This window comes from Ictidomys tridecemlineatus, chromosome 9 (assembly GCF_052094955.1).
Source record: "Ictidomys tridecemlineatus isolate mIctTri1 chromosome 9, mIctTri1.hap1, whole genome shotgun sequence".
NCBI classification, from domain to species: Eukaryota; Metazoa; Chordata; class Mammalia; order Rodentia; family Sciuridae; genus Ictidomys; species Ictidomys tridecemlineatus.
In genome coordinates, this window is record NC_135485.1 from 108,411,538 (window position 1) to 108,431,312 (window position 19,775).

Genomic DNA, 19,775 nt, shown 5'->3' on the forward strand with positions numbered 1-19,775 from the left:
CTACTTCAAGGTTCAAATCCTAAGGTGATACTTGCCATTTCAAAGGTGACTCATTATCCTCATTTAGAGAGTCCCCAAATCGGCTGCAGAGCTCATGACATTAACTACCATCCTCTACTTCTTCTCTGTAGCTTTGTAACTGGAAAAACTTCAGATTCCATTCATTTGGAAAACTTTATCATATAATCTTCAAAGTTTTTAAAAAACTAGGTGCAGTGGCATATGTCTTTTTCCATTTTTTCACTTTCAATCTGTGTACATCTTTGCAGGTGAGGTGAGTTTCTGGCAGGCAACACGTTGGGTCTTATTTTCTAATCCAATCAGTCTGTGTCTTCTAATAGGTGAAGTAAGACCATTAAATTCTGTCTTGTTATTGAAAGGTATAGAACTGTTCCTTTTGTTTTGTTGATTTTCTTTTCTTTTTCTTTTTTTTAATATTCCATGCTCCTTTCTTCTACTTTTATATCTCAGACATTGATAGTTTACTAAACTGATGTTTGACCTCTTATTTCTCATTTGGATCTTACTCTTCTAGTGAGAATTTTTATTTTCCATGCTCTCATGATTGTTTGTGTCTTTCTTCCTCTTCTGGGTATAGAATTCCTTTAAATATTTTCTGTAATACTGGCTTAATGGTTATGAATTTCTTTAGCTTATGCTTATCTTGGAATGTCTTATTCTTCAGTTTTAAAGGAGAACCTTGATAGGTATAGTAATAATGTTGATTGGAGGCTATTTTCTTTAAGGATTTGAATACATTGTTTTAAGTCTCCCTGGACTTCAGAGATTTTGCTAAGAAACCTGCTATTATTCTAATGGGTCTACCTTTTAACTCGACTTGGTACTTCTCTCTTGAAGCTTTAATATTCTTTTCTTTGTTTTATTCTTGGCAGTTTATAATATATTATAAAGAGGTACTTTTCTGGTCTTGTACTTTTGGCTTTCTGAATTTCTCCTGTTCCTGGATTTCTCTGTCTTTTCCAATATTCAGGAAATTTTCTGCTGTTATTTGACTGATCAGATTGTCTGTGCCCTCTACATAGCTCTTTCACCTCTGGCATGTTGATTATGCAAATGTTTGATTTTTTAATTTTAATGGTGACCCAGAGACCTTGTATATTATCTTCATTCATCTTATTTTTCTTTCTGAACTATTTTAGAATGCTCACTTGATTATTATTTTTAAGGACTGCTTAAACAGCCATAGAATCTTGAATGTGGTTGATCTGGAAAAAGTGTGTGTCAATATTCATGAGGAGGACACCTTTCCTCTCTGGAACACTGTCACTTTGTGGTGGATTACTAGGTAAAGGGATTATGGTCCTCCAAAATAGCTGAAGTCCTTCCTAACAGATTTAGGAATACCCCCTTCACTCTCTCTCTAACAGAGTAATCAGAGGCATTCCTATCCTCCATGTGGTCGAGATAGGATGGTTACAGGTAAAACTGAAAGTTCACGTAAAACAGATACAGTTTAGAAAAATGGATGTCAGACACTACTTAAGAGTATATTCTCCTGCATTTAGAAATATTTGTATTTCCATACAAATTTAAAAGTTGGTTCAAACTTATGGATAGAATAGGTCCTTATTAAGAAATACTCTGTTCTTATTGCTATTAAGCAAGTATACCCAAAAGACCTGAAAACAGCATACTACAGGGACACAGCCACATATGTCAATGTTTATAGCAGCACAATTCACAATAGCTACACTGTGAAGCTAACCTAAATGTCCTTCAGTGGATGAATGGATTAAAAAATGTCGCATTTATACACAAAGGAATATTACTCAGCACTAAAAGAGAATAAGATCATGACATTTGCAGGGAAATGGATGGCATTAGAGAGGATTATGCTAAGTTAGCCAATCCCCAAAAAACAACTGCCGAATGTTTTCTCTGATATAAGGGGGATGACTCAAAGTGGGGTAGGGAGGGAGAGCATGGGAGGAAGAGTACCTCTAGATAGGGAATAGGGGTGGGAGGGAAAAGGAGGGGGAAGGGGAATAGCAAGGATGGTGGAAGGTGATGGTTATCATTATACAAAATGTATGTATGAAGATGTGAATTTGGTGTCAACATACCTTATATACAAACAGAGATCTGATAAATTGTGGTTTACAGGTATTGTGGTATTAAGAATTGTAATGGAAAAAGGAGAGAGCTCATGTATAATGGCATAATTTGGTGTAAACATACTTTGTATACAGAGTTACAAAAATTGTGCTGGGAATGGATAATTATGAATGTTATGCATTCCACTATTGTCATGTATGTAAGAAATAAATAAATTTAAAAACCAAACAGTGGTAAAATATAAAAAAATAAATAGGCCATGGTGGTATTTAAAAGGTTGGAACAACTTTTATACTACTAGGTCATTTTCTTAATAAGTAGCAATGTTACAAATCATTATAGTTGTCACATGGTTCATTCTGAAACTACCTTCATTAAGTGGTGTTGAACACACTTTCTCTCTCTCTCTCTCTCTCTCTCTCTCACACACACACACACACACACACACACACTCTGAGTCACATATTTGTCCATATTAAACTTCATCATACTTCTAATCACCTTGCTTAATTTGTCAAGGTCCTTATAAATTCTTACAGTGTGGTTCTAGTCAATAATCACCCCTACTCAATATAGAGTAATCTGCATATTTAATAAGCTTACTCCCTATTCCATACTTCAAATCAACCCTGGAAATGTTAATTAGAATCAAGACCAATGCTGACTTAAGGAAAAACCTTTATTCAATATACCCTTCAAGTCTGACATTGAACCATTGATCACTGCTTTGCACATGGCCCACTAACAAGCTATGGTACAACAATACATACTAATACTACATGAAACAATGATCCAAATAAAATACAGGGTAGATTCAAATGAAAGAAATCAATAGCAATTTGTATATTTTTCCCCTATATGGTCTTTTGAAGAGCTCAAAACACTAATCACATTATCAAACTTTTCACAGTGGAATGAAAAAAAAAATAAAAGACTAGAGGAAAGAAATAACCAGGATTAACAGTAAGCAAATTTACTACTGTATTTAAAAACCCAATGAACTATTCCTGTCCAAGGAAGGCAGAAAGTCTTGGTGATAGTGAATGTGCTAATGAATCTCACTAAAAACAGAAATCCTGGCTTATTAGAATACAGAGCAGGAGACCAAATTTTTATTGATCACTTAAAATTTCTTAAATTCAAAAGATCTGATTCCTCTTTCTAGCACAGAAGGTCTGTGAATTTCCTTAAACCATTCATTCATTTATTTTTTTCAAGAATGATTCAGATAAAACATCCTCTATGCCCAATTAGGCAATATTTGGTTTCTGAGGAATTTTAACTCAAGTTGATAATAAATGTGCATCCTGATGCAGAGATGAGGTCTTATTAAAAGCCACTATTAGATCGTAAATGCTCAAATTGTTCTGCAAATGTGTTCCCCACACCCAATTCAATAGCAGATCTTGAGAAATCAGCATCATTTCTCCCAGAAAACTCAATCTGGGAAAAGAGCCGAGCCAGCCAGCTGCAGACTCCGTTCCTCACCTTCCCCGTCACTTGCCATTATCTGGGCCATTTGGGTATTTTCCAAGCTCATCCTTAATATCAGGCCTTGAGAATGGGGCCTCTCATAGAGGTGTCTGTGTGTGTAGGAGTGGAGGAGGAAGCCATTAAAAATAAATTGAGTATCTTTAGATGACAGAAGCTGTGGAGGCGCTAAGAGGTTCTGAGGACTAATGGGGTCAAACAGGTACTTAGTGGAGGGTGGAGGTCAGCAGGCCAAGGCCGCTAGCATGATGGAGAGGCCAGAGGAAGAAAGGCGAAACTGGAAAAAACAGACATAAAGGAAGATAGGAGGGTGACAAAGTAGGAGTTTCTGCCTGCCAATCAAGGATTTCTTTTATAAGGTATCTCTGCGAATCTGTTTTCCCACGTATCTCAAATCTTTAATAAAATACCTCATTGTGTCCTGTTCAATATAGTTGAAGGGACACTGAAAATAACTTCATTCAAACTAGGGAACCAATGTTTATGTAGTGAGAGAGGAAATGAATCACTTTTTTTTTTTTTTTTTTAAAGTGCAAAGAGGCTTTAAAACTTGCCTGCTTTTTAGTAGCAGAAAGGAGACCTGGAGGCTTGAACCTAAGTCTTCAGTATCCCTTAGTAGTGATCTGCCAAAAGCCCCCGACTGCCAACTTCACTCTTGCTGATTTCTATCACTGCTCTTCCCACATTAATTTTGCAAAAGCATAATCCATACTCAAAACTACCTCCTCTACGGTGACTGAACAGAGTCCTCCCAACTAGGGAGTTTTTACCATATGCATGAACTTGTGGTAGATAGAATTTATTTATTCAGCAGCCTTCAGGTAAGGAAGGAAAATAACAAGAAATAGAAGGCGGGAATTTTATTCTCGAGTACTTAATAGGTTTCTAGGCTTAGAGGAATTAGAGAGAGAGAAGGATTTATTTGTTTAGAAGGATTCAGTTTATCCAGAAGAAGGAGATCACCTTAGGGGTTGTGGAAGCTTATTAGGTTGGCAAAGTTTTTGTCTTGGTGAGCTCTGTGTAAACAAATTCTACGCCAATGCTAACATAGCCCTGTTCCCGGGAACCACAAATAAAGTGGGAGACAACTTTTAATTAAATGCTCACTGAAGGGTGGCTTTGAAAGACCGACCAACAAGTCTTAGAGTTTTTGCTTTTCTTTTTTTGAGATAGGATTCTGTCTATGACATCTCGATGGCTATATGCTCATAAAACATCCATCATTGCTGTTCTTAAGTGCAAGGGTAAGTAAGCCATTGCAACACTGAACAATACACAGCAAGGAGATGAATGTCATCCTCCCTCTGTAGTGCCTGTGTGTTCTGGAGCTGAGCCTATACAATTGTGTACTAAAATGAAACATAAAAGCAGCATGAATCAGGCCCAGCTCACTTTCTAATAAAGTGTGCAATTCCCTGCTGAGAGCAATGTAACAGGATACTCCTGGAGGACTGAAGAGCGAGTGGGTGAGACACTATGGAAACCTAGAGAGTACCATTTTGGGATTTCTCTCTTTTGTGAAATAAGAGCACAAAGAAATGGCTTTCACATTTCCTTCTGTTCCCCCACCCCCATACTGGGGATTGAACCCAGGCATGCTTAACCACTGAGTGACAACCCTAGCCTTTCTATATTTTGTTTAGATACAGGGTCTTGCTAATTTGCTTAGGAACTTGCTAAATTGCTGAGGCTGGCTTGAACTTAAAATCCTTCTGCCTTATCTTCCCAAGCTGCTGGGATTACATATGTACCACCATGTCTGCCTCCTTCTGATTTTTATGAGTTATACAATTCATATAGTTCCATAGTTTCAAGTCAGATTTAAGAAATCTCTTCCTTATTCAATCACTGAATGGGTATTACACGTAACAAATTATGTGCCCTATATTTAGTAAGGTACTACATAAGACTCTGGGTTGGCACAAAGATGCTTAAAAGCAGCTCTCAAGAACATGCATTTTAACTGGGAAGGTAAAACAAGTAATATGCCAATACATGGCCAGATGTAATTCAGAGTGTAAACCAGGTAGATGCAAAGTGGCTCAAAATAGAAGGACTAATTATGAATAGAGGGGAGGCCACATGGAGGCAGTAGCATTATGATAGGGGAAATAAAGTTGAGTTAGAAGAGAATGCTTGCCTGGCAAACAGATATCCTGACCCAGGCTGATTGCCAGCCACCATCAGGAGCAGCCTGATCTGGAGCCGAGTCAGTCAAGCACTAAGGTGAGATCGCAGAGTGAATCATTGCTAAGATTCATTATTTATGCTTAAATTCAAATAAAGCTTGGCTGATAACAAAAGCTTTTTTCCCATTTGAAGGGACTGGAGGACTGAGGGACGGGGCCAAAACACAACACATTGTAAGATACACCATGAGGTTGGAAGTGGCAGCTGTGTCAGAAACCACAGAAGCATCAGAAGGAAACATTGAGGCTTAGGTGAGTGAGGTAAAAGAAAGAATTTAACGGTGCCATTGTAGACAAGGTGAGAAGAGTAGTTAATAATACTACCAAAAATGGTGAGGTAAGAGAATTCCAGTGTATGCGTAGACCACATGGGGAGTATATCCTAAAAAAAATATAGGTTTTTCTTTTGGGGATGATGAAAACATTTTAAAACTAGGTTGTCATGCTTTGTTCACAACTCTTGAATATACTAAACACCACTGAGTTGTGCAGATATACAAGTGAATTTTATAGTATGGTAATTCCATCTCCATAAGGTTGTAAAACTTCTCTACTTCTAGGGCTACTATCATGGGTCTGTTAATTCATGAAAGTTACTTCTTGCAACTGCTTCAGTGTACAGTCTCTTTCATCCGTTATCAAGCCTCACACGTCCCCGAGATTTTTCTGCAACTTCAGTTCTCATCATGGAGAGGAAGTTTGACAAGGACAAAAGACTCATCTTTTGCCTTGCAGGAGAGAGGCCTCAGAAATTTCTTGGAGCAGGGTGAAGTTCTAACTCTACAAAAAGTGTCTGCAGAGCCAAAGCCTTCCAGGGCATATCCACGTGTTCCGAGACCACATGTCAAAATTTTAAGTTTTCTCTACCAGTGCCCTGACCTCAGTGTAATATATATCCTTTAAAAATGGGGCAAAAGGAAGACCACCAGTCCAAGGAACCTATACAAGATCCGGGAGAGTAAACAAAACAAATGAAAACAAATGTTACTTGGGGTGCGTACAGGGTACAAGAACAGTGCTATTTCTTTCTTTCTTTCTTTTCTTCTTTTTCATTTAATATTTACACTAAAGCTATGAAGTTAAACTTATGCCTTTTTGCCCTTAGGGAATATAAAGTTTTAAATTATTATGGATTCTGATAAGGTCATTCAGCTAATAGGCAGCAGAGGATTTCAATACAGATTTGTTTTAATCCATAGGCTCTTGTGCTTACTTCTAAGATATTATAGAACTTAGACATACCAAGAATTAAGTCAGATAAATGTAATGTCATTATTTATTCTATCCTGCAGAGCTCTTTTTTTAAAAAAGAAATATATAATGACCTGCAAGGTTTTCATATATCATTTGTTCATTACTTGAATCCATACAGATTTTAGCATATTTGCTGTTGGCAGATGATATGGTCTACAAGTTAAGATAAAAATTTCAACACCAGATTGTCTGGGCTTACTACCCTGGCTTTTAGTTTTATCATCTATAAATTGGAGATGATAATAACATATACCCCATGGGGCTATTATAAGGATTAAATGCAAAAATCTATGTAAAACAAATGTATGTCACATAGTAAGCACTCAATACACGTTAGCTGCTAATATTATTTGTACTGTGTGCCAAGAACTTTGAGAGGCATTGGAAGCACATAATGAAAATGACACTATCCTTACGTTTGAAGAATTTATAATCTCAAACAACATGTGGGTAGTGACTATGTCTGGGCAAATGGAAGACAGCAAAAAAGAAAGGGATTGTGGATATGTCAGGGATAGGGAAGAGCATGTACAACTTCACAGAGGCATGAAGTGACCCACCAGTGTGGCTTGACTAGAGCATGAACAAAGGTGAGAATGGATTGACTGGTGCCGGTAGATAGAAATGAGGCTGGAGCAGTACATGAAGGGCACTGTAAGCTCTGCTAGTGGAGTTCAATTTATTCCTTCCTTTAGTGAGGAAAGGTTTTCAAGCCAATTCTGAGAATGGAAGGAAGTTCAGTCTGAATACCAAACTCAGAAAAATAAACTGGAATGTGTAAATAATGGAGAGAGAGAAACAATAGTTAAGAGAAAATTAAAAAGTGAAGCAGCAGTCAGGGAAAGTCAGAGATCTTTCATTGCCTTAGATTAATAAAATAAGGAAAAAAGAAAGCAAGATTTAGAGAATAAAGTGCAGAAGATATAGAAGGGACTATAGTTAACCTTGACATAATTTTAAGAATAATCAATGTTATCCATTCAATAGGCTAAAGAAGAAAAATCACATGAGCATACCAATCAATGAAAAAAGCATGACAAATACAACCACCATGCATGATAAAAGCTCTTGGAAAACTAGGATTAAAAAAGAATTTTCTCAATTTGATGAAGCATATCTAAAAACAAAAATGAGATCCTATAAGCAAAATGCATACTACACCAAGAACTCTTATTGTGACAGTACTGCAAGCCCTAGTTAGCACATAAAGGACAAGAAGAAGAAAACAGAAAGCTTAAAAATAAAAAATGAAGAACTAAAACTGCCCTATTGTGTCAACGGTGAAAAAGTTTACTTAGCTCTCAAAGAAACTATCAAAGTTTCCTAAAACTAATAAATGAGTTTGGCAAGGTCAAAAAATAAAATTGGCATATAGAAACTAAATTTATGTATACAAGTAATTCTTAGTCAGAAAGTGAAATAAAAATGAAATAATACTATTTCAATCACTGGGCGGGGGGTGGAATACTTAGGTACTACTCTAACAAAGATGTATAGAACCTATATGCTGAATCTTACAAAATGCTGCTGAAAGAAATCAAAGATCTAAATAAATCAACCTACATACCTTTTCCGTAATTTGGAAGACTCAAAATAGTGAAGTTGTAAATTCTCCCCTAAATTGATAAACAGATTTAATGCAATCCCTTTCAAAATTCCAGCAAGATTTGTTTTATAAATACAGACTGTCAGAAGCCACCCATGAAATGGTAGCCATTGAGTGGGACGATGTGGTATTTGGGAATTCCCTGCAGCACCCTCGCTGGTTTTGAGATGGCCCCAAACATGTGAACTCCCACCCAGCTCTGCCAAAAGATCCCACCCAGCACAGGAGATGGGGTGATCTGTTGAAGCCACATAGATAACACAGCCTCTTAGAGATGGGTGTGGTTTGCCAAGATGCCCAATCAACCTGTTTGTGGCAAGTCCCCTGGCATACTTGAAACCTTATCCCTGCTTTTGATGTACTCCCCTTAAATAAACAACCAGAGCCATCTTCCGGTTGTCCAGCTCCAGCTCCTGTGTGGACTGGATCTATTAGGTGCTCCATCCCTTAAAACCTCTTTTTCTGATGCTGCCTCTTATTTCTTCACTAATTACTTCAGACTTTTATTTTCTCAGGTGGTTTCTCCCCTTCTGAGCAGAAAAAAATTACCCTGGGGAGGTGCTGGTTGCCTCATGATAATAGATTATTCCAAAATTTATGTGGAAAGGCAAAGGAAATAGAAGAGCTAAAATAATTCTGGGGGGAAAAATAGTAAGTTAAGAGGAATCACTCTTGCAAATTTCAAGTTGCAATGATCAAACCTGTGTGATATTAGCCAAGAGGCAGATATGCCAGTCAGTATGGAAAATTATTGTTTTAAAAGTATAAAATCCTTTGAATAAAAGATAGGGCTTGGGATGTGGCTCAGTGGTTGAGTGTCCCTGAGTTCGATCCCCAGTTCAAACCTCCCCTGAAAAAAAGATAGTCTTCTTATCGAATGTTGATGAACCATCTGAATATTCAGAAGCAAAAATAAAATAAAATAAACCTCAACCTAAATCTCTCTCCTCTTTCATTTTGGATCTGGAATGCCCATCAAAAGGTCATGGAAAACTAGGATTAAAAAAACAGGATACCCAATGCAGCAAGGTTCTGAGGCAGAGCTTTTAGATGGTGATTAGAGCTGTAATCTCATCAGTTGGTTAATCCATTCGATGGATTAAAAATTTGAATGGGTTCCTGGGTGGCAACTGTAGGCAGGTTGGTTGTGGCTGGAGGATACAGTCATTGGGGGCGTGGCCTTGGGGATTAAATCTGTCCCCTTCCTGTCTCTGCTTCTGAGCTATCATGAGCTGAGCATCTTTCCTCTACTAAACTCTTCTGTGATGTTTGGCCTCACCATGGGCCTGAACAATGGAGTTGACTGGCCATGGACTGAGACCTTTGAAACCACCAGCCCAAATAAAATTTCCTCCTCTCTGTTGTTCTTTTCAGGTATTTTGGTCACATTGACAAAAAACTGACTCACATCTACTAAAATGGATTTGATATTTGCATGTGAAATTATTGTAAAAACTACAAAACCACTTGTAGAAGAGAAAACTTTTAGGACCTAAGACTTAAAAAGACTTAGATGTGACACCAGAAACACAGTCCATAAAAGAATAAAAAAATGATACGTTCAGCTTCATCAAAATAAAATCTTTTGTTCTCTGAGAGACTTTATAGAGAAATGAAAAGACAAGCTGCAGATGACAAAACAATAGAAAAATCTTATCTGACAAGGAACTTGTATCTAGAATATGCAAAGAACTCTCAGCAGTAAAACACAAATAAACAATTAAATTAGAAAACTGGCAAAAAACAGAGATATTTTCCATGTAAAAGGATGTAAGGATTATACATAAGCACATGAAAAGATATCCAAGACCATTAGACACTAGGAAAATGTAAATTAAAAACACAATAAGATATTACCACATGCCTATCAGAATGACTAAAATTAAAAAAAAATGTTAATGGTAAATATTCAGAGAATTGGGTATCACATGCATAGCAGCTAGAATATAAAATGGTACAGCCACTCTAAAATATAGTTTGGTGGTTTCTTAAAATCTAAACATACCACATGACAGTAATTTTACTCCCAAACTTTTATGACAACAACAAAAAAAATGAAAACAAATCAATACAAAAACATCTGCACATAAATGTTCTTAGCATCTTTATTTGTAATAGCTCCAAACTGGGAGCAATCAAAATGCCATTCATTGGGTAAATTGTTAAACAATTTGTCATACAACCATATCATGGAGTAGTTTTCAACAACGAAAGACAGTGAACTATTGATACATACCACAAAGTGGATTGATCTCAAGGGAATTATGCCGGTATTAAAAAAGCCAACATTAAAATGTCACCTATTATATGATTCAATTTGTGTAGTGCTCTTGAAATGACAAAAATTACAGAAATGTAGAACATATTGGTGATTGCAGGATTTGGGGATGAAGGGAGGGAGGAAATGACTGTGAACCTAAAGGGTAGGGTGAGGAAAACTTTTTTTGTATTGATGGATTAGTCCTATACTTGGCTTGCAATGGTGGTTGGTTTTACAGTTTTACACAAGTGATGAACTGGCATAGAATTAAGTGCACGCATCATAGCAATGTCAAAATTTCTTGATTTTGATATTGTATTCTAATTATTTATGATGTAACCATTGAAGAAATCTTAATAAAGCATACATGACACTTCTCTGTACTATATTTTTACAGTTTCTGGCAAATACACTATTATTTCAAAATAAAAAGATAAAAAGAAAGTTTGTTTAAATATGAACAGAGCTTAGTGACATGTGATAGCTCATGGATTATTGATCAGTTTTTCAAAATTTTATTGTCATTTCCTATTTTCTAAAGTAGGCCTGTATGACTTTCATAGTCAGAAGAAAATACATTCAAATAGAATAAAAATTAGTCTAAATTCTTTTTTGAAGGTTCAAAGCTAAAAGTAAAAGGTATAATGGCACCCAGCAACAGCAGAGTTTGAGATGTAACTTTTATGCAAAATTATATCTGAAAAGTATCTTAAGCACAGTGGCTTTTAGAATTTTCTCAGATTAGTATTCTCCTTTCTACCTATTTATCTAAGAGGTAATAAAACCACATACTCCTAAAATACCTTTCAAAAAATATAAGCTAAAGCTCTATATTTGCATTCCCTATATATGTAAATGTTAGCCCAGAAATATGATATATCTTTTTTTTATTTTTTGATACTGAGGATTGAACTCAGGGGCACTCAACCACTGAGTCACATCCCCAGCCCTATTTTGTATTTTATTTAGAGACAGGGACTCACTGAGTTGTTTAGCCACTTGCTTTTGCTGAGGCTGGCTTTGAACTCCCTATCCTCCTTCCTCAGCCTTCCTAGCCACTGGGATTACAGGCACATGCCACCCTCACCCAATCAGTGATATGAAATTTCTAAAACCAAATTTCTCTTAAATTATCCTAATCCTATGATATCACCAAATTAAATAGCTCTTAAATCAGATATGTGGATCAAGTCTAAAATCAAGGAGATCCACACTAAATACCATGAATAGATGTACTTTAGGTACCTGAAATGACTTTTTACACATTATTTTTATTTTTTACATTTTTTACTTTCCCACCCATTCTTCTCTAAATTGGTAAATCTCTGTCTTAAATTTTGTCACTCTCTATTATCTCCCGGAGAAATTCCAGATTCCTAAACAAGTCTTACCATGCATTCAGGTTTCAGTCCCAATCTCCTTCTCATTAGAGGGTCGCCTGTCAGTTTCTACCATTCTACCTGTACCCATATTTTACAACCACACTTGTTGACAGACTTAGATTTCTGAGCCTCAGATAAAGCATACCGTGTAGCACTGAAAAAAAATTGCTCATATTTCCAAATGTAGAAAAATGTTTGTGCAAACTTCTTGTATTGGTATGCTTGGCTAAAAGGGTTTCCACTAGTGAGAAAAAAATTTATGTACTGATTCAGTGTCTTCTTGGAAAGAAATGTTATCTCAGTTAGTTTGTGTCAGCACTGACTCCATATTTTGTTTAGTCCAGCCTCAAGCATCATGGACAATGAATGCATCAAACACAAAAATATGGTGGGATGTTGGGATTCTTTTGAAAAGACTCAAGCTTGCTTTTAGCTTCAAGGAATGAAAACAATTTTCAATCACCAGAGCCCAGTCTTTCTCTAAAGTTATTAGTAAATGTAAGTGTAGAACTATGAATTCCCCATAGCTATGTCTCCTCTCATGTGGAATAAGTAGCTTTTTGGAAATTACATTTCAATAAGGGCAAATGGAGCTAATGATGATGTTGTTACCCAGTGTTTATTCTGCAAGTACCTCCAGAGCTCCCCCAAACACATTTCACTATTGCCACGTTTAGCCTGAGGGCCAATAGAAATACACACGTTCCATTTAATGTCTATATGTTTTTACCTTTCAATGAGAATGAAAGAGTCCACATTGTCCTTAGCTTCGTATGGTAACGGCATCTTTTTTCCTTTAGAAACTGAGCTGTGTATCGCAATACTGCCAATCCCAGCTGTATCACAATCTGTTACACTATTTCATATCACACAGCTAGAATATCCTTACGTGGTACTGCCACCATCATTGAAGGGACATTAAAATTGAATTTTTGTATTATCTTGTAGAGGAAGAATTCATTTTTAAAATTTTTTATTAATGGCAAGTAGCAACTAGAAGTTTAGATGCCATCAGTTAACTAATTTTGAAAAAGGGATAATATTTTATTAAAGTTATTCAATTTTCCCCAGATAAATCCATTGGATCTCTCCTACAAACTGTGTGACTTTATATCAACCATTTATTCAGCAGGAACAGACTTTCCTCTTTCTTAGGGACATTCCTCTAACCACCTCTGCCCATCCTCATCTGGAGAAGGAACTGAATTTTGGGAATGAAGATATGCTTGGTATACACTTGCTAATGGCATAGCAAAATTAGGCTGGAAAAAGGCACACTGACATACGCTGCTTCATTTTCTGATGAGAAAGTCTTACGAATATCAATAATTAAGAAGCGTGCCATTGAATGGTATTGTAAAATAAAAGTTTTGGGACTTTCTAGAAAAAGTAGAATTTTTTAAGAAACTTCATCATTAGTTACAAATGGAACTTTGTTTGCAAGAAATATTGTACACAATTATGTTTACCAACACAGCTGAGGCATGAAATTAGAAGATATTTGTAAATTTGGGGAATCAGACTTCTTTTAACTTATTTGGCTTTGATTCTTTCCTTCTAAAATTAGTCCAGTGATAATACTAGAAGGGAGTGAAGATTTATTATACCCACTGATTACTTTTTATAGTGCCAGTTGGCACTGGAAAGAAATAGTTTTTTTTAAAATAAATGTTCAGTTACTTTGGATTGTAGAACTACACTTGAGGGAAATATCATGTGATATTACAATCTTTTCCTATTAGGTTTTACTTTTAGAGAAATCTTAGGGGTTTAAATTCGAAAACAGTTTCAGCTCCCAGTTATTGCATGAAAGTCTAGATACAAATTGTTGCTATTGAAATTAATAAATAACTAAGTAGCTCAGATACAAACACATGCCATGATGTCTGCAACTTCAGAGAAATGACAGATGAAGCAAATTATAGAAACCACCACTAGACAGGGAAAAGACTAGCAGATAAGTTCATAGGTTGTCATTGGAGTAATGTGATTAGACTCCCAGTTCTGACACTTGTTAACTGTTTCTTGAGCATTTACCTTTCCAGTCTGTTTGCTCATCTATAATAAAATAGTAATGATAGAAGTCCTTTTATTATTACAGATGTTTTGAACAGTAAATGATAAAATAATAGTTCATAATAAATCCTCAATGAATGTTAGCCATGATTTTTGTTTACTACTATGATTATTGTTCTTTATTATATAAACTCATTTATTTTTTCAAATTTTCATTTACTTATTTAAAAAAGCTTTAGAGCTAGATGTAAACTACACAGATTTCTAGCTTTCAGTATATCAAAAATGTTAAACTTAAACATAATTAATAAAAAGTATCTTAATGAAATAAAGCACTCCATTTTAATTTTTAAAGGCCATTTTGCCATTTGTGACAACAAAGATGAACCTGAAGGTCTTAATCAATGAAATAAGTCAGACACAGAAAGACAACTACTATATGATTTCAGTTATCTGTAGAATCTAAAAAAGTGAAAACTTAGAAGCTGAGAGAACCCTGGTTGGCAGAGGGTATAAGGAGGCAAAAATGGGGAGTTGTCTGTCAAAATTCTAGTCACAAGATGAACAAATTTTGAGGATTTAATGTATAGTGTGGATGTTGATGGGTGCATTAGTTAACTTGATTGTGTTCATTATTGCACAATGTATATATCTCAAATCATCAAAATATATGCCTTAAATATATATTACCTTTATTTGACAATTATTTAACACTATTTTTTCCCAATGTAACTTGTATTAATTGGATATGTCAAAGTATCTTACTCCAAATGGCAGACATCAGTTATGGGTATAAATAGCCCAGGGTCGGATGTATGCCTACAGTTATGGCTCAACATTAAAGTTTCCTCTGTTTTGTCTGTCCAGTTGAAGATTTAGAAAATACTTAGCAAAGGATCACTCTATCTAATAAACTATGAAAACCTAGGGCCAGAGGTTCAAGGGGGATGAGATCTAGCATGGGTCATTCAGAATATAGGTTCATCAGGAATCAGATAGATTCAAGGTCTGGTCCTTACTCAATCAGTGCCATGGCTTTGGGAAGTTCCTTATCCTCTCAACGTTTAGCTTTGTTACTTGTACAATGACTTATTGATAGTATGTACTTTAGAAGATGGTTAAAATATTAAATGAACCAATGCATCTAAAATACTTAGCATAAAGTCTAATATCTTTCAAGTGATCAATACATGTTAATTATCACTTTTAAAGTTTTAGTACCTTTGTTGATATTCTGGCTAGATGGTTGTAATCACTTTCATTATTGCTCACAATAATGCTGGTGGGGTCATCAGTTTAACCTCCCTGAGCCTTACTCAGGACCATTTATTATTTTTGCTATCCATAGGGCTGGCTACAAGATAAAGTAAGTTGGGAGAGAATGAAGGTTCTGTGTGAAAGGAATAACTGAAAACCAACCTGAGGAAGATGATTTGATGAGAGAAATTGGAAATACCATTTTCATCAATGGATGAAATATTTGACTGCCTGTTAGCACTGTTAGTTGAATTTTGGGTTTTCAATTAAAGAAAAATATCCTACTCCTTTAGAGATAATTAATTCTTAATTTTATGTTTTAGTGTTACACTACAATGGTTTTATGGCTTCTAATGGACTTCACTTATATATATATATATATTTTAAAGCAAGAACTTTGCTGTTTTAAAAGTCAAATCCCTAAGAAATTCTTTAATATTTCTAATTTTTCCAATATTACATTGCCAGATTTTGAGAAGTAGGAAAATTAGAACTACCTTGTTTCTGTACGAGTAAAACATCTTCAGGGGAATTTTTCTTAGAACAATACATGGACATGCTGTTCTAGTAGGGCACAAATTACATTGTAGAGCTGATCTTAAAACATGAAACCATAAAGCAAAACTGGCCCTGGTTAATCAAAGGCCTTTGGGCTTTAAGGGTTCATGGAAATAGCATTTTTGAATTGAGGCGCTGACTTAGGTAATTTTAAGGATTTAAGTACCATGCACCATGGTTAATGACCATTTCCTACCACTGCAACTGTAGCTGGGAAAACAACAGCAATAATGACCACATTAAGTATAATGTAATGATGAGACAAACAGAATGTGGTTACTGAAATACCAAGTTTTTTCTGCTAATTGCCATCTCTCTACCCCACTCCTCAATAATCAAGCTCTCAATCGTCTGTGTGAATTCAACTGTTCACTCTAACAGTGCATAAGACTCAAGGCAAAGATTGTTTTTCAGTATGACCCCTTTTTCCTTCCTTTTCACAATGATTCTCAGACATGATTATTATTTGTGGGTATTAAAATTCTGAAAATGTGTTATCTTTAAATTTTTTTCTTTTTAGTTGTAGTTGGACACAATACCTTTATTTTATTTCTTTATTTTTTTTTAAGAGAGAGGATTTTAATATTTATTTATTTATTTATTTAGCTTTCGGCGGACACAACATCTTTGTTTGTATGTGGTGCTGAGGATCAAACCCAGGCCGCATGCATGCCAGGCGAGCGTGCTACCGCTTGAGCCACATCCCCAGCCTAATTTCTTTATTTTTATGTGGTATCAAGTATTGAACTCAGTGCCTCACACATGCTGGGCAAGTGCTCTACCACTGAGCCACAATCCTGTCCCAGAAAATGTATTATCTTTACAGGAAAATGTAGGAAGTACTATTGAAATTATAGACAAAATTTTAGTAATAAAATAATAGTAAAAAATATATTGTATTTTCAGGAGTTGAACCATGTGGTAACACTGCAAAGTCACAAAACTAAAGTTTTACTCAAAGGGAGGCTGTGAATTCATAATCAGATACTATATACTTATTCTCAGATAGCTTTAGCCACTTGCGTCATTTCTCACAGTTTGTGGCTACTGGAATCTTTGTCTACTTACTGGATGGAGCTTTCAATGCGGGTGATAGTAAGGAAAGCAGCAAGGTTTGCTGTGTATGATGAGATGACAATCAAAGCAAATAGCCACCAAGCCCCCATCATCATTCGGGTAGCCAGGGTTGTATATGGAACCTCCCCACCTGTGGAAAGAAGCAAGAGATTAAAAGAGTCTCAACAAGCACTTATTGGGAATCTGAAATCAAGCACATTAAATACCAAGAGACTTTCATGTAGTGAGAGACTTTTTTAACAACATATTTTCGTTGCTTTATATTTCATTCTCTTTTATGAGACTATGAGAGGCCCTGTCAAAAATAGGCATGATAAATATTCAATGTCCCATGGTTAAGTGCTACTTCTTCCTCCTCTCTGTTCAACTCTAGAGTTAGTTACCTTCTTACTACAGTCATAGAGACACACTTTGCTTGCCAGGGCTTGATCATTCACTCACGAGGTGATATCAACACAGCTATGTGTATAATTAATACAACTTTTCAGATTTCCAATTCAATAGATATTAAACTGGTTTTGGGGTAAATTTTCTAGATCTTGGGATCATACATATGACCATTGGCTTCAGCATCATTACATTGGCTTTTTGTATTTCCAGTTGACTAACCATTCTTAAAATCTATTGCACAATGTTCATTTCCACTTTTCAAATGTTGGAAAGTCCTGGGGCTCAGTCCTTACACTGCTTCAGTTTTTGTTCACATTATCACTCTGTGTAACCTCAATAAGTTCCCCCAGTTCAATAGCATCCATGGTATTGAAACAACTTTTTAAGCCCCTCTGTTCTTGGAGCACTATAGCTAAAGGCCTACAGAATTCCTACTTGGATTTTAATGGGTATCTCAAACTCATCACATCTAAAACAGAACCCTTTTCATTTTCACTCCCAAATTAACTCCCCACCAATGCACTTCACATCATGCCAGGAAATAACATCATTACTCCTTTCTCAGACTAAATCTTAGGAATTTCCTTACACGTAACAGATTCTGTCGTTCTTACCTTCAAATCATATCCCAAAACCTGTGTCATCACTTCCACAATTAATGCCAAAAACTAAGCCAACATCTTGTTTTGATTGCACTATGGAATGGGTTATCTGACTCCCCATTTACATTCTAGAAAGTACCACTCTGACACTGTAACCATGGTTTTCTTAAAAATTATAAATTGTTGTAATTAGTTACACATGAGTGAGTATAGAATGCACTTTGATATATTGTACATACATGGAGTATAACTTCTCATTCTTCTGGCTATACATGAAGAAGAATCACACTGGCTGTGTAGTTGTATATGTACATAGGATAATAATGCTTGAAATCAAGCATTTATTCTACTATCCTTGCTTTCCCCATACCCACTGCCCTCCCCTTCACCCCCCTCTACCTAATCTAAAGCAACTCTATTCTTCTTTAGCATCCCTGCCCATTTTGAAGAGACAGTCTATATAATGGGAGAAAATCTTTACCACATGCACCTCAGATACAGCATTAATCTCCAGGATATATAAAGAACTTAAAAAAATGTAACACCAAAAAAAAATAATAATAACCTGATCAATAAATGGGCTAAGAAACTGAACAGACACTTCACAGAAGAAATACAATTGATCAACAAATACAAGAAAAAATGTTCAACATCACTAGCAAGTAGAGGAATATAAATCAAAACTACTCTAACATTTCATTTCACTCCAGTTAGAGTGGTAATTTCAAGAATATAAACAACAATAAATGTTGGTGAGGATGAGACTCTTGAGACTGCAAGTTATTGCAACCATTATGAAAAGCTGTATGGAGATTTCTCAGAAAACTTGGAATGAAACAACTATTTGACCCAGTTATCCCACTCCTTGACAAATATCCAAAAGAATTAAAATCAGCTTACTATAGTGATAAAGCCACAACAATGTTCATAGCAGTTCAATTCACAATAGCTAAGCTATGTAACCAACATAGGTGCTCTTCAGAAGATGAATGGATAAAGAAAGTGTGCTACACATACACAATGGAATATTACTCAGTCTTAAATAAGAATAAAATTATAGCATTTGCTGGTAAATGGATGGAGCTGGAGAATATCATGCTAAGTGAAATAAGCCAATACCCCCAAACAAAAGACAGAATGTTTTCTCTGATATGCAGATGCTCATTTCTCTTAACTTTTTATAAATAATAATTCAATATATCTCATATATTTTATTTTTCTCCCTTATAATATAATCCCTGATACAGGAACACTCCCTGACTCAAATTAGGTAGATAAATATTTGTTGAGTGAATATATATGCTGTGTTACATGGTGAATTTTTTTCTCTCTAAAATTTGTGTCTTAAAACTCTGATCCCCAATGTGACAGTATTTGAAGGTATGGCTTTGAAGAATTAAAGTAAAATCAAGTAAAAAATGGGTCCCTATTCTGATATAACTGGTGTTCTTATGAGAAAAAAACAAAACAAAACAAAATACCAGGCCTGTATTTTCACAGAGGAAAGGCTATATAAGGACAGAGCCAGAAGAAAACTATCTGTAAATCAAGGGTAGGGGCCTCAGGAGAAACTAACTCTCTTGAACCAAAGTCACATTCAGCCTCTAGGTCTGTGAG

General features: G+C 35.6%; 1 protein-coding gene across 4 annotated transcripts in view; it reads right to left on the bottom strand.

Annotated features, from left to right (window-relative positions):
* Grid2 (glutamate ionotropic receptor delta type subunit 2) overlaps window positions 1-19,775 on the bottom strand; it is a 1,411,364-nt gene that overhangs the window by 254,691 nt on the left and 1,136,898 nt on the right. For all 4 annotated transcript variants that reach the window (XM_021734724.3, XM_078021917.1, XM_005337550.5 and 1 more), the window contains exon 12: window positions 17,158-17,296. In XM_021734724.3, coding sequence (XP_021590399.1) covers window positions 17,158-17,296 — 139 coding nt within the window. The remainder of the gene's footprint in view (window positions 1-17,157; window positions 17,297-19,775) is intronic.